This window comes from Triturus cristatus, chromosome 4_1 (genome assembly GCF_964204655.1).
Source record: "Triturus cristatus chromosome 4_1, aTriCri1.1, whole genome shotgun sequence".
NCBI lineage: Eukaryota > Metazoa > Chordata > Amphibia > Caudata > Salamandridae > Triturus > Triturus cristatus.
This window is the reverse complement of record NC_140585.1, coordinates 699,271,164-699,285,374: the sequence shown is the minus strand read 5'-3', so window position 1 is coordinate 699,285,374 and position 14,211 is coordinate 699,271,164. Positions and strand designations below refer to the sequence as shown.

The following is a 14,211-nucleotide window of genomic DNA, read 5'->3' as shown; positions in this document are numbered from 1 at the left end:
TTTTGCCTCTCTGCAGATGTCTTGGAGCACTGGTCATGTGGGCCAATTTTAATTGTGATTTGATGCGAAAGTGCTTGAAGGAGATATTGAGTGATCAAAATTTTGAGAGAGAAAGTAAAACAAAATATTGGCCTTAAAGGTAAGTGAGGGTGTTGTGTAGGTGTGGGGATATTGAAGTGAATGTGACGCAAGTAGGTACGTGCATAAGAGTGTTGTAGTAAGGTAGGATCCTTCTGCATGGTTACCGCCACTTTGTACCTGGTGTTGTTATGGTTTCTGACTAGTCTGACTGGGATCCTGCTAAACAGGACCCCAGTCTGTGTGCTTTTTCCCCTAAATTGGTTATGGTGAGTACTTAGCTATATCCCAGATTCGCTACTGGTGTACCCTTATAAGTCCCTAGCATATGGTACTGAGGTACCCAGGGTATAGGTACACCAGAGGTGCACCATGGGCTGAAGCATGAATTATGCCACCCATGGGATACCACCCAATCTGTGAATACAGGCCTGCCATTGCAGCCTGTGTAAGCTGGGGCTAGCACAATTTACAACAGATATAGGATTCCCTATATCTGAGGTTACTGCACTTAAAACCAATAAGTCACCCCTAAAGCAGGCTTTTCAATCCTGAAGGCAGTGTGAGGGTGCCCTTGCATGAGCAGGACACCCCTATTACCTGCGGACTCCATTCTCCCGGGTTGTAAGTGCATCAGCCATTACGATCTATAGAGTGGGCATGCATAATTACGTGATGACCAGCTCTAAACTGTCTGTAATGAACCCTGACTTGTTTGATATCAAACATGTTGGAATCATACTCCCACACCATTGACAGTGTGGGAGGTATGCTTCCATGTACTGTAAATCTCCTCCGGGAGGCCCTTAGTGTCCCCGTTACCAGTCTTCCAGAACCGGACAGCCAGCTAGGGCTGCTACCGAACAGAGACATCATTCTGTCCTCCTGCTGCTGAGCCAAGCTCAAGCAGGGGAAGATAGAACAATAGATATCCTGTTACAGGGAGGTGTGACCACTTCCCATACAGGATTTAGTGTGTTGTGGTATGGTGGGGGTGCTTGCCAGAGCCACTGAGACTGCTTGAAGGGCACACTTGGTGCCCTCATTGCATACTCCAGTTCAAACCAGTTCAGGGAGCCGTTGGCTCCCACTCTGGATGAAACTGGACAAAGGACATGGGAGTATCCTCCCCACTGTCCAGCCCCTCCTCTGGGAGGGACCCCTGAATCATCCCAACCCTTTTCTCAGGGTACTTTAGGGCTTACCTGTGGGTAGGTCCCTAGATTTGTCGTGGAATTTGATTCAGATTCAACTCTGTATCAACTTCAACCGACTTGACACTCTTACCGCGTTGTGCTAACCAAGTCGGACTGACCGCATCGAACTTCGCTTTGGGAACCGAGACTGCAACAGGGAAGACTCCATCTGCTCTAGGTCTTATCGTCCTGCAAGTCCGCTGCACTGTCAGTGACCGTGCTCCATACAGGTTCCTCATAGGACCTGTGGACATCAAAGACAGCCTAAGGAATCTCCTTTGGAGTGAAGGAGTCACTCCACTGCATACGCAGGCATTGCAAAGTAAGTGATCGGTTTTCTGATCCTGGGCTCCTACGGACTCCAACAGGCTCAGTAACACAGGTGGCAGTTCTACCACTCCCTTGAGGCCTGCACTGTCTTCCAATCCATTCTGAGGCCAGTATCCCTCATCGACACAGCTGGAACCGAGCCCCTGGGCCCTGCGTCGGCTGGCCTTTGCTAAGGCTGGGTGACTCTTGTCTCCAGGGATCTTTGGGTCCTTTCAAGGTACTTCTTTGATTCCAGTGGACTCCTCTGTTGCTTGAGGCCTGCTCCAACTCACCTGCATGTGGCGAGTCCCTTGGATCTTGCTGGTCCTAACTCTGCACCTTTATCAATTGCCACGTTGTTTGCTGTTGCCAAGGCTTGTTGTTGCTCTTGACAGACACCATCCCCTCAACTCTCGACATCCAACATTGGACAACTCGTGATCGACGCCTGGTCTTCCACAGCATCGCCTGGTCCACACAGCTGCAGCTCCAAGTTCATTGTCAACTCTCCTGCATCTCCCGACATCTGTGGGCATTCGTCTCCCGTGCCTCCTGGTCACTTCAGAGTGGCAATTACTCTGTTCCCTCTGCTTGCAGGTACTTCTCAGCTTGAATCCACCTTTGGGTTCCACCGGACACTTTCACCTTCTTCAACAGCGGCATCTTCCTGAAGTCCTCCATTGAGTTTGACAGCTGTTTCTAACGCCACTTCACTCCTATACACCCGGCTTCCCTGGTGTAGGTATCCTGATTCCTAGGGTATCCACTGGTGGGGTGGCTCTCCAACATTCTGTCTTCCAATGGGTTTCTTCAGGGTCCACTGGGAAAGGTTCTTCATCTTTAAAATTGCTACTGCGACTTATCGATTGACTTGAACGGACCACGCAGTTGTGTTCCCACTCTGCACACGGCCTCTATGGGGTTCCTGGTTACTTCCCTTCAGTGGTTCCTTGGGTCCCCTGCACTTCTACATCTTCTGGGTATAGTCTTGACTTGGGTCGTGGTTCGCATCCCACTATTTTAGTATATGGTTTGTCTCCCCCTGGCGACCACTGTGTATTTGTGCTACTTACCTGTCTGTATTGCAATGTATTGTGTGCATTTTGTATATCACCGGGTCGGAGATATTTGTATATGTTAGTGAGTATCTTATAATAAATACATATTTTTTTAAATACACTGTTTGATTCTTTTTCACTTAATCTATACCAATAAGATTACGTTCTGATGAAACAAGCTGCTTAGCACTCCTTCTGGACCAAGCCTGAAGCTGCTCTCCACATTTACCACTTAGAGAGCTTTCTAAGGTTGTCTAAGACCACTAAAATCACCATAAGGGTTGTCTGGATTAGTGCAGGGTGCTACACTAACATAAATGAGCACCATATACAAAGCCAGCCTCCTCCAAGATAGGAAAGAGATTGCTGTAGAAGAAAGAGATAAAGTGTGAGGTATGCAAATGGAGAACTTCAAAACATGGGAGAAAAAAGGCATGACTTACAGAGACTACAGGAGAAAGTGGTGTGAAGGGAAGAACGGGAGTGAAGGCCACTCTCTGTTCAGCAGGCTTTAGTAATGTTTTATTCACAGGGCCATATTTACACAAAGTTAAACATTTTCAATCATAATTATTATCATTCACAATAATTGCTGTTACACCTTGCTCGGATTCTGCCAACAGACATTGACACAACCTCTAATTCAGGTTGAAGGTACATGTACATTTCTGTATATTGTATTTTTGGATGCAGAAATAGAAAACTCACAGAAAGCCAAGAAAATATGGGTCAGGTGGCACACTCTGGGAAATACAGGGTTATACTGTATATATTTAAAGCCACGCCTTTCATTATATAGTCAATGCCTATTGAAAAGGAGCCATAGTTATGCTTTTTAGGCCACACACCATTTAGAGACCCTCAACCTACTTTTTGCATCCCACTAAAAACCTTGTCAATCCCTTTGCTTGAGCCATAGGTGACACAGGGGTCCACCAGACCAGCCTCTTCTCTCACGTTATCTGTTCACCCTCATGCCCCGCCTCAGCTCCTTTTACTCCGCCTCTTCTGACTTAAGGGCTTCTCCTTTGAGCTACCGACAATCTGTGCCCATCCACACCCTGGACTCCAGAAGTAAAGTTATTACATTGTAATCACTACTCAATGTTGCTCTGCTTGCAAGCCATTGGAGCAGCCACAGGTCGGAAATAAAAGTGTTATTTTAACTATTTTGTTGATAAAGTATTGAATCGTGGGAGAATGGGGCCAGAGTGGGCACAGAAAAAGAACTGTGAGGGCGAGCATGTACGAGAAGTTCACAAATAAGAGTGGTGCGGGGAAAGAGGAACATGTATTTATATATATGAATCATGGAGAATGCAAGAAATTAGGAAGTAAATTCCACTGCAACAGTTTAACTAGTTCTAGTGCGCATCAAACACAGGGAACACACATTACTGCGAACTGTTTTTAATTTGAAATAAGTGCTAAGTATGTGACAGCATTCATACTCACTACGAGGATAGGTCTGAGATGAACGGATGGATGAAGGGAACAATGAACAGAGAGATGGACTGATGCACAAACAAATGGATGGGTGGACAGCTGAATGTGTGGGTGCGTGGACTGACTGATGAATGGACGTATGAAAAATCCATAACACATGAGAAGAATACAGACCATTTCAAAACAAGTCTGCTCCTTTAATGATATTGTGCACTGAACTGCACTCAATTTTCTCTCCTACTTAGCAGCTCTGCACAAAATGAAATACAGTTCCTGAAGGCTCAGCTTTTATTTATGTACCTGTTTTTTTTCTTTGATCTGGTGCCTTGGTCACATGATTGTGCCCTCAAAAGCCACTTGTGCACTTGTCAGAATAATGCTCCATTTGGTCGCACTGCCCCATGCCTGCCACCCCAGCATCATACATTACAAACACCGTGACAGCTAACATGCGCTTAAACTGCCGGCTGAAAAATAGCCCAAGCCGCCGTGATAGAGCAATCGGAAAAGCGAATCAAAAACATTGTGTTAAACAACCTGGCATCGCCCGCTTGTAATCTGATTCTCGTATATCAGTGGCAGCGCTTTACGGGGAGTGAAAGTGCCGCTCCTGCGTGGGTATTTTGCCAGTGGAGTTCAGTGATAGCGTGAAATATGTGACACGGGAGGATCTCATCTGCCCCCTTCGTCACCTCCCTGAAGTCTGCGCCTAATCGTTTGCGAGGGGAAGGCCCGCGCGTGTGCACGATTTCAGGGGCGAGCCGGAGCCCCTTCTCGCCAACCTGCCGCGGTTCTTTTTAGGGGATGCCAGTCGAGCACATCATTTATTCCATTTTGAAAACAAAAATCAATACATCTATAAAGTGACCCATAAATTAGAGCTGGCGCGCGGAATGTTTGCTCTGTGCTGCCATGGCGAAGGCAGGCCCCCTCCGCCTTCTATCCCTTCACCTTTCTGTTTGAACTGCAGTCACAGCAACAGCCTCATTAGGGGGCATTAGGGACCCGGGGACGGCACCATTCCATAGCTGGCCCTGCTCTTTCTTATTAATGCATAGTAAAGTAGAATGTATTTAAATATTTCATAGGGATTCCATAATTTGTGTGTAATCGCCTTGTTAGCAGACGGTGGAGGGAGAACAGGTCTGTGAAATGGCGTTAGTGATTGCCCGTGTAATTTACTGGACTCGGCCATTATGAAGTGCATTATTGGCAGCCGGGAGGAAGCTGTGAAATAGAACCAGCAATAAGTGAAATAAGGTAAGGGTCTTCTAATAAGCATCTTCAGGGATAACACCCCACTTGATCCTTTGCAGCCGCCATAATGTCTGACATACGAGATACATCAAAGGCACGCGATAGCATTATGGAGCGTTCATATGAAAAGGCTATCTGCAACATTAGTTCCACTTCCTGCGAAGGACAAGATTAAATGATTAATGATATGTCTCTTTGCATATGCGTTTTGAAACAGCAATTAGGCACCGTCTGCAAAAAGAAGAAAAAAAATAACTAGTTCTTTTATTTCCAGAATTTTCTTGTTCTGGGTTTAAGGACAGCGAACAGAATTTTCTAACCGCCAAATGGGCTACCTGCGAAAGTTTCAAAAACATGCCACAGAATCATTCCCGAAAGGGTAATATTTTTTAAGTGCGCGCATTCATAATTTAATGTTAATGTTCACCCTATTTATTTAGTCGCATGGCATGCGTTTATTTCTTGCACTATTCCTGTACCGTGATTGGCATAATTAAGCGAGGGAATGAAAGGGGGCCATTATTTTACATATCACCGGTAAACAATGGCGAGGGAAGGAGAAGGGGGCTGCGGCGGAGGTATGTATGTGTTTTTCAAGTTCTCGGTAATCCACTGGAGGCTGTTCTATAAATGATCATTGAAGGGATGCAAGCTAGCCTATAATTACAGGAAAGAAAGTGGCAGCTCTGGCATTTCATAACTATGTGTCCTCGAAAAGTGCTTTGTGAGTTTGTCACCAATGATAATTTAGATAGAGGCTCATTACTGAACATCACAACACTTTAAAAACCTTTCGCCTTCATGCTGGAGAAGAAAGGACTATTTTAATGGCGAGGTTCTTTTGTGTTCTCTTGAAAAATTCAATCAAGACAAAACGTCATTGACTATTATTGTCGTCTACCGCCTGTATTCTAATGAGAGCGCATAGATAAATTGCATGTATCTTCAAGACTGGAACAAATCAATGCAAACATGTTAGTGATGGGGGGCGGCGCGATGGGGAGTTGCCTTGAAAAATATGCAGGATTGCTACAAAGGAGTGAGCACATTTTGTAGTTTCTCTTCACGAGGGAAAACATGCAAAGCGATCTGGTCTACAATGTCTTTGTGGGTTTATTATTATTATTTTTTTTTTAATTTTCCATATTAGTAATCGGTAATCGCTTTTACTGTAGCTAGCAGTGATGAAATAAGGTTGCTTTGGCCTACCAGTATGTGAAAATTGTCCCACCAGCTCCCAATTGGTTGTAAAAGATGAGGGAAGCAGTGTGCAATGCCTGTGCCACTTTACCTGCTGCACCATAGGTAGGCAGCCCACAGTAGCTGCACAAGGACCATGGGGTTTGCCTTATACATTGCTTTATAGACATTCTAGGTCATGCCCTTGGTATTCAGTCTTTATTGCTACCCATTGCTTGGTTTAAATCTGTGTCTTTGATTTTGTAAGTCGTGACCGTCAAATGGGCTTGATTAATAAGTCACCAAACTTATTTCGGTGTTACGGGGCACGGGAAATAGCAGTATCGAACTAGAAGGTTAAATATGAAGAATATGAAGGATTTATGTGTAAACAGCAGGCAGGAAATGTATAGAATGTGTTACCTTTCCCTACTACCGTCATAGCTATGGGTAAGATTCATTCAAACGCAACCACACATCTAATAGGCACTTTGCTGAGTGTATGTTTCCAGTGGCTAGGTCTTGAGTGACAAACAGGTAAACTTCATGTAGGTAAATGTCTATGGTAGCAGCAGAAATTGCCAGGAGCAACCATAATTTCATCTTGCTTCTACAGAAATAGAGTCCCCATACCACCACTTGTCATGATCACCTGTAAGGGCTAAAAGTAAAGCTTACTTAATTTTGAAGTCATCAACCATCTTCTTTTTCCTTTGCAGTAGACAATTATAATGAAAAATACACCAATAATGTCACTATTGTCCTAATTTTAATGGATAATGGTGCAAATGTTCTTTGCACATTGATTATCTTAATTGCAGGTTCACATATTTGAAGTCACAGGACAAAATGGCTAACAAGCAAACTCTGCTCTTTGGATTTGATTGCCACAGCCAACCCCTTTTTATATTGTTTGTTTTATAATCATTAAGAAGGTGTAAAAGACATTGGAGCCTTTTACATTCCACAGAAGAAACGAACATAGACATGTAAATTGCAGAAACCAGAAGAATAAAGTAGTTGCCTATCACATATGAAACAAAAATAGATAACAAATAAAAACTCAGGACAGCTCACACTTCTACAAAAAAAGTCTAACCTGAATATGTGACTATGTATGTTAAAAGGTACTTTTATTGTCCCATGAAGTGCATCACTTTCTTACTCCTATCACAGCTATACTATAGTATGTTTCTATTGCAGTTCCAGTTAATTCATGAGGATAACATAGTTACCAATATTTGGTTATATCCCATGTATACTTGAGTAAATTAGAGCATTGACAGAGTGTTAAACTGGGGATATTTCTTCTCAAATCTTCTCTTCTGGGAGGTAGCTAAGACAATCTCTTATCTACCTTCCCTTCGACAGAGAATCTTCCTTCACTCCAGGCTCTCCCAACAGCAGTGCTTAATTTGAGGCAGTGGTTTCCGGTACTCGGCACCGGCATTTAATCATCAACACTGGCGCTTGAGACAGCCTGCCACTAGGTGTAGCTGTCTTGCTAATTTAGAGATGACCACAACTACAAGTAATTATTAATTCAATAAACATTAAAAATGACTATTAACTGCTGCCAAGCCATTCTTATGGCTGTGGAGGCCTGAACTAGTCCAAATTGTCACACTTGTAGGAGTGTGATGGTTGCGTTGTTACTGTGATTGGCAACATGGCAGGGACAGTGTGCGGTGCAAGCTGCAGTAGTGGCCTCCTCAAGACAGCCCCAGCACTGAGTTTTTTTACAAAAGAAACACTGCCCAACAGTAAAGAGGAGAGAGAAGAGGAAGGGCTGAAGGACTTTGTGTGCTGAGCCTAGCTAATGGACAGCATACCAGAGATCACACACTGTGTGGAATTGGCTTGCCTGGAAAGTTGCAGTTGACAGATGATGCCTGCTCCTTGGGCAGAACCATTTCTACAGCATCTCTGTGTCAGAAGAGTACAGCACACAGGTTCCCTGCCTTCTAACTACATTTTAATCCACAACCCTTGCTTGGTTTCGTTTTGAGACTACTGTGCAGACCGTAGAAATTGTTTTGGACTTGAGTCAACAATAGTACTGAATGAACTAGTTTTCCTATTAGGGAAAAGAAGCATCAAAGGTGTCTGAGCCGCTGTGTAAATCAGTCAAATGAGACAGAAGGGTAGAGAAGATCTGATAACTTCCACAGTAGTTCACAGGTAGGGGGATACAGGGGAAGCTTGTCAGACAAATATAGGTCACATGGGGATGAAGTGTATTCCTGGGCTCAATGAGCAAAATCAACCCGCCACCATGACCTTAGAAAGCTAATGATTATACAGTGATGCTTTTGGCAAGAAAAAGTCAGTGTGCGTGTGGGAGAGTGCATGTGTGTGTTTGAGTGTGTGTGGTGATGTGTGTGTCTGCTGCAAATGCTATGTTTTATTATCATTATTTTAACCCCCAACAGCCCAAACCTAGATATGCAGGATGTGTTGGTTTGAGTATGTGGTAGGGATATTTTCATGGGTTCTATTCGTTAGTCTGCTTTTTTGAGAAATACTATAGACTGGCCTGGATATTGACTTCAGCTATGTATTCCTTTCTTATGTTGTGTATGTGGAAGAGTTGTAAAGTTGTTCTTAATAAGAAAGTAGGAAAAACGGGGAGAAAAAAATCCCACTGCTGCAAGCAGTAGAAAAGAACCCCCCCCAATAATCATTTTCTTGAAACACACACTTTTGCGCCCTTCGCTGTTTCTTTTTAATTTACAGAAGAAATAACACACACTTAAACGTAGTTAAATGCATAAATTCAATGTATTACTTGCAGCACACATTTTCAACTAAAAAGGCACATTTCGTAGATGCTCGCCAGTCAGTGACACATTTTGTCTTCTTAGCGTCTCTTCTGTGTAAGTCTGTTGAAATAGATGGAGGTAATAGTTAAACAAAACAAAATAAATAAAGGTAAGTGAAAAGTGTGGAACTATATCTACTGGTGTGGTAAGAAGAAAAGTCCCATAACTGATCATCATTCTCACACCACACAACACCTTTTCCAGACTCACAGAATAGAGCAACATGCAGTGGGTGAAGGTGAGATATGTATAACCTAGGAATGCACAATTGGCTTCCTGTTTGAACAGTAACAACAGATTTTACTATAGTACAGGTATTTTTTTTAACGTTACCAAATTGTATTTATCTTCTTTTCCCAGGCACCTTAATAATGAACACGCATTGGATGACAGAAGTACTGCTCAGTGCCGGGTCCAAATGCAAGTTGTTCAACAGTTAGAAATACAGGTTTGTAAAATGTCATGAAATGTATGTGCAATATTGCATTGTTATCACTCGATAGCTAATTTTGTTTAACAAAGCACATCATATTAAAACAAGAGTTCAATCAAGTATTTTCGAGTAAATGTGCAAGACTATCTTTTTGGCAAAATATTAATACATGGTTTCATTTTAAAGTTTTAACTCAAAAGCGACTTCACAATACAAAGAAAAAATGCATTACATAAATTGTTCACTAGTTTTGGTCTGCTGCCTTCCAAATTGGTGCTTCAGTTATTCGATGATGACTCTACCATAAAAAGGAACATTTTTCAGAATACTCAACCTATGCAAATGTACTTTTCACAGCAAACGTGTTGTGTTTCAAAAAATAGTTGTAAATGTATACAGATTTTGTATTTGAGTGACCAGGGGGCATATGTATCAACATCACCATTTGCGATTCTCAAATAGCAATTTTTAAAGAATCGCTATTTGAGAATTGCAAAACGGGATGTATTTAAAAAATCGCAAACTTTTTGCGATTTCTTAAAATTCCTTAATTGCGATTAGCAAATTGCGAAATCGCAATTAAGGAATACCTGCCCATTCATTTCTATGGGCCAGGAGACCCATCGGAATGAATGGGAAGTAATTCTCAAATAGCGAATTCGCAATTTGCTAATCGCTATTTGAGAATAATTTCAAAGGTGCAAGGGTGTCATGATGACACCCTGATGCACCCCTGAAATGAGCATGTGTGTGCATATGGCGCACATACATGCCCTAAGGGCATGTATGAGCGTCACGTGGCACTTTGCAAAATTAAAAATAGTGCATTTTGAAAGGAAATCGCAAATTACCACCAACTGGAAGTTGGTGGTAATTTGCGATTTCTTAAGGATAATTCGCACAACTGGGGTGCTTTTTACATATCATTTAAGAAATCGCAATTTGCGATTTCTTAAATGCTTACGCAAAATTAAGAAATCGCTAAATTAGCAATTCCTTAATTTTGCGATGGGATTTTGCCTAATACATCCCGTTTTGCGAATTTTTAATCGCAAACGCTGTATTTTGCGAATCGCAGCGTTTGCGATTAAAAATTTGCTTGATACATATGCCCCCAGGTCTCCTTCTATTTGGCAATCTTTTGTCTTCATTTCTTTTATGTTGCTCTTGGCTTTTGAATTTGTTTCCTTATTTATAATCACATTCCACAGTTATCATGTTCATTTGGCCATCCTGGGAGCAAGTCAGTCAGTCAAAATGATTTTATTAGGCTGATGACCAATAAAAGTAAAACATCAACAAAAGTGCAAATTCATTCAAGCATATAAGCAGTATTTATCGCAAAGGATAAAAGCATGTATGTGCCAGAATGCATAGTACATTCTTGTAGCGCTAAGGGCCTAGCCATATTGAGGCGATCAAAGCGATCTTCAGTCAGGCGAGAGCTGTCTCGGCTTTCATTTCTGTGCTCTACCATTCTGCCATCACTTTGCGACTTACCAGCTGTTTGCTGGTACTGCCTCTCTCAATCCTTGCCTTTAATGTTAGGGTCACTGTTGCATAAACGTAGGTCACAGCCCTGAATATTCTCAAATATAGGCGCACAAGGGTACCCACACTCGATCTGCTTTTGTTTGGATCCCTAGGAGGGATGCAGTTTCAGATTGCATCATCTGATGAGAGGGGCTCCTCCCTCTCCCAAAAGGACGCCAGTTAGGAAGGACAATTGCAGCCCTAGTACAGATTGCAAAAATGTACACAATGTATTCCTCTGGTTAAATTTCAGTGACAGGTAATTTAGTCTATAGCCAACTCTTGAGTCTGTAGACTCTAAAATATCATAAATAGTGGTCAGAGTAGATGAGCGTGATTTCTGCATCCCTGCCCAGTCTTTCATGCCTGTTAGATCTCTCAGCTTTTAGTATTTTCTTCTAAATTCCCTCTAGAACCACACACTCCGAATCCTATGTAGATTGTTCCATGACAAGCACAATCAATAACTTGGTGAGCTATTAGATCCAGATCTGTGTCAATTATAAGGAGGACCTACCAAGTTCAAGTAAGTGTTATATTTGGGTGTCAAACTGTTACTAATGTGGTACAACTAATGCTCAGGCACTGTTAGGAAGCTTAAAAATGACACAATAATGAAGTAATACTACCACAAAATGTGCTGCATAATGCCACATAATTTGCCTTTTCTTGCCGAATAATTTACTCAACCTTTCTGCCTAATTTGACCATTCTCTGACGCATAATTCCGATAGCCCTGCCTGTAACCTCTCTTGGCACCCTGCTCTACCCTGACCTCCACTCACCCTCCAACATCCTCCATCCCCTCTGCCCCTCTCCCCCCAAGCCTGTCTCTCAACCTTCTTCAGCACCTGCTTCTTGTTAATCTCAGCATTGCGTTTAATATGTCATTTTTGCTAGTGCCTACCTATGCTCCTGGTATGACATTGTTGTCTTGCACCTGTGCTCTTCCCAGTCATGGTCATGGCAGCAACATCCCAGTGCTTCTGTCCCAGTTCTGCTCTTTCATCCCAATTTCTCCTTAATTTGCCAAAACGTCAGCATTTCATCAGGCTGTGAAGATAATTCAGTCTTGGAATCTTGTTTGTTGCATAATGGGCTTTAATGAAGCTGGTTCTATGACTCCTCGTATGTTCATTGCTTTTTCAACTCTGGCCAAAGTGTGAATTTGTGCTTTAATTTTTTTATGTATAATCTACATTGAAGAAGCAGGTTACCCTAATAAATATTGTCTTGCGTCATATTTGCTTTGAATGAGAAGAGGAAGCACGTGTATGCTGGACTTTCACTTCTCTAAATTGTCTCCATATTCCATATTTCAGAGCAGATAGGGGTATATCTATTAAAGCAAAACTTCCCACCCTGCTAATTAGACGTACTTCAAACTAGAATTTTTACATTTTGCATGCCTATCCTCCACTGCAGAAAAACTGTACACGCGTCAAAAAGTTGCGAAAAAAACACTAACATTTTCTTGAGACGATATATTTAAGTAAGCACAGTCTTTTTCGAATTTGGGCTTATTATTTGATGGCTCCTTAAAATTTAAGTCCCTGGTGGAGGAACGTTGCTGTAAATTGATATCCTCCAATGGCGCTATTGCAGGCTATGGGCGGAGAGTTGGCCGATGGTCCCCCGAACAAACAATGAATCTTTATGGTTCCATTTGTTGTTCCAAGGCCACCTATGGTGCTGAAGTATGGGGCTTTGTGAACATTCAGCAACTACAGCGGGAGGAAAATAAAAAATTTCGGTCACTCTTGAAAATACCGCAGAGCACCCCAGCCGTTATAGCCCATAGAGAACTAGGGAGGCCATATTTAGAGGATTTGGTTAAATTTAGACCTATTTTGGCATGGCTAAAAATCTGGTCAAATCCTGAGGTGACTTTGAGCAGACAAATTTTAAGTGACTGCATAGGAAGGGATAAAAGCATGAGTATACCATGGCTCAAATATGTAATGTCTAGCTTGGAAAGCCTTGGTCATAAGGACCTTTTTACAAATCCTACAATGATTGTATCTCAAGATAAGTTGTCTATTAAGAGATCTTTTTTGGCCCAGAGAACTACACACAGAGCAGAGGTTGAAGGGACCAAATGTACTGTGAGTGCCTATAGCTTTGTAAAAAATACCGAGGGAATGGAGCTGTACCTTTATCTCATGTATAACGCACAGGATAGATTTCTAATGTCCCGTTTTAGGCTCAATCTTTTACCTTATTTACTGGCGGATCCACCAGGTTTTATACTCCCAATTGAGCAGAAGGGTGCCTGCGGCTGCGAGAACAGGTCTCCGCAGGACACCCTTCATTTTGTACTCCTATGCCCTTTTTATTCAATGCCTAGGCGCAGATTTTTGGTAGGAATTTTAAAGCAAGCTAAATTAACACATGCTAAAGAGGCTCTAATTTTTTTGCAAAAAGCGGTTGACCCCTTGACATTATGTTGTATTATGAACTTTATTAAAGTTGCGGTGCGATTGAGGGCAACTAGAGGGCAAGCCTGATTGTCATCATCACAAGGAATTGTTTTTTTACTAGCCTCTTTCTTAACTTTGTATGTAATCTCAGGGTTCTGATAATGTTTTATTTGTATTTGAACTGCTTGTATATATGTGCTTTTATGGTGTTTTTTAATCATCGAATAAAGTATGACTGAAGTAAGCACACATTGTCTCTTGCCCATGCACAACAACTCTAACACAATGCATCAGATAAGAGAAGCGCCTGCGTGCCTTGTAGCCAATTACTCCCCACGTGTGTTTCCCGGTGATTGATAGAAGGATGTGGTCCTCGCGTGGTAATGAGACGCAGTGCTGTGTGGTTACTGACTCGGTGGCAGAGTTCAGTGGCTCCCACTGCCTGGTCCCTGTCAATCCAGCGAATTAGATTGATGATGG

The 14,211-nt window shown here is 42.4% G+C and overlaps 1 protein-coding gene across 11 annotated transcripts in view; it reads left to right on the top strand.

Annotated features, from left to right (window-relative positions):
* The window catches only part of FOXP2 (forkhead box P2), a 261,057-nt gene that overhangs the window by 167,642 nt on the left and 79,204 nt on the right, over window positions 1-14,211 (top strand). For all 11 annotated transcript variants that reach the window (XM_085653162.1, XM_085653168.1, XM_085653166.1 and 8 more), the window contains one exon: window positions 9,706-9,793. In XM_085653162.1, the coding sequence (XP_085509288.1) occupies window positions 9,706-9,793 (88 nt within the window). The remainder of the gene's footprint in view (window positions 1-9,705; window positions 9,794-14,211) is intronic.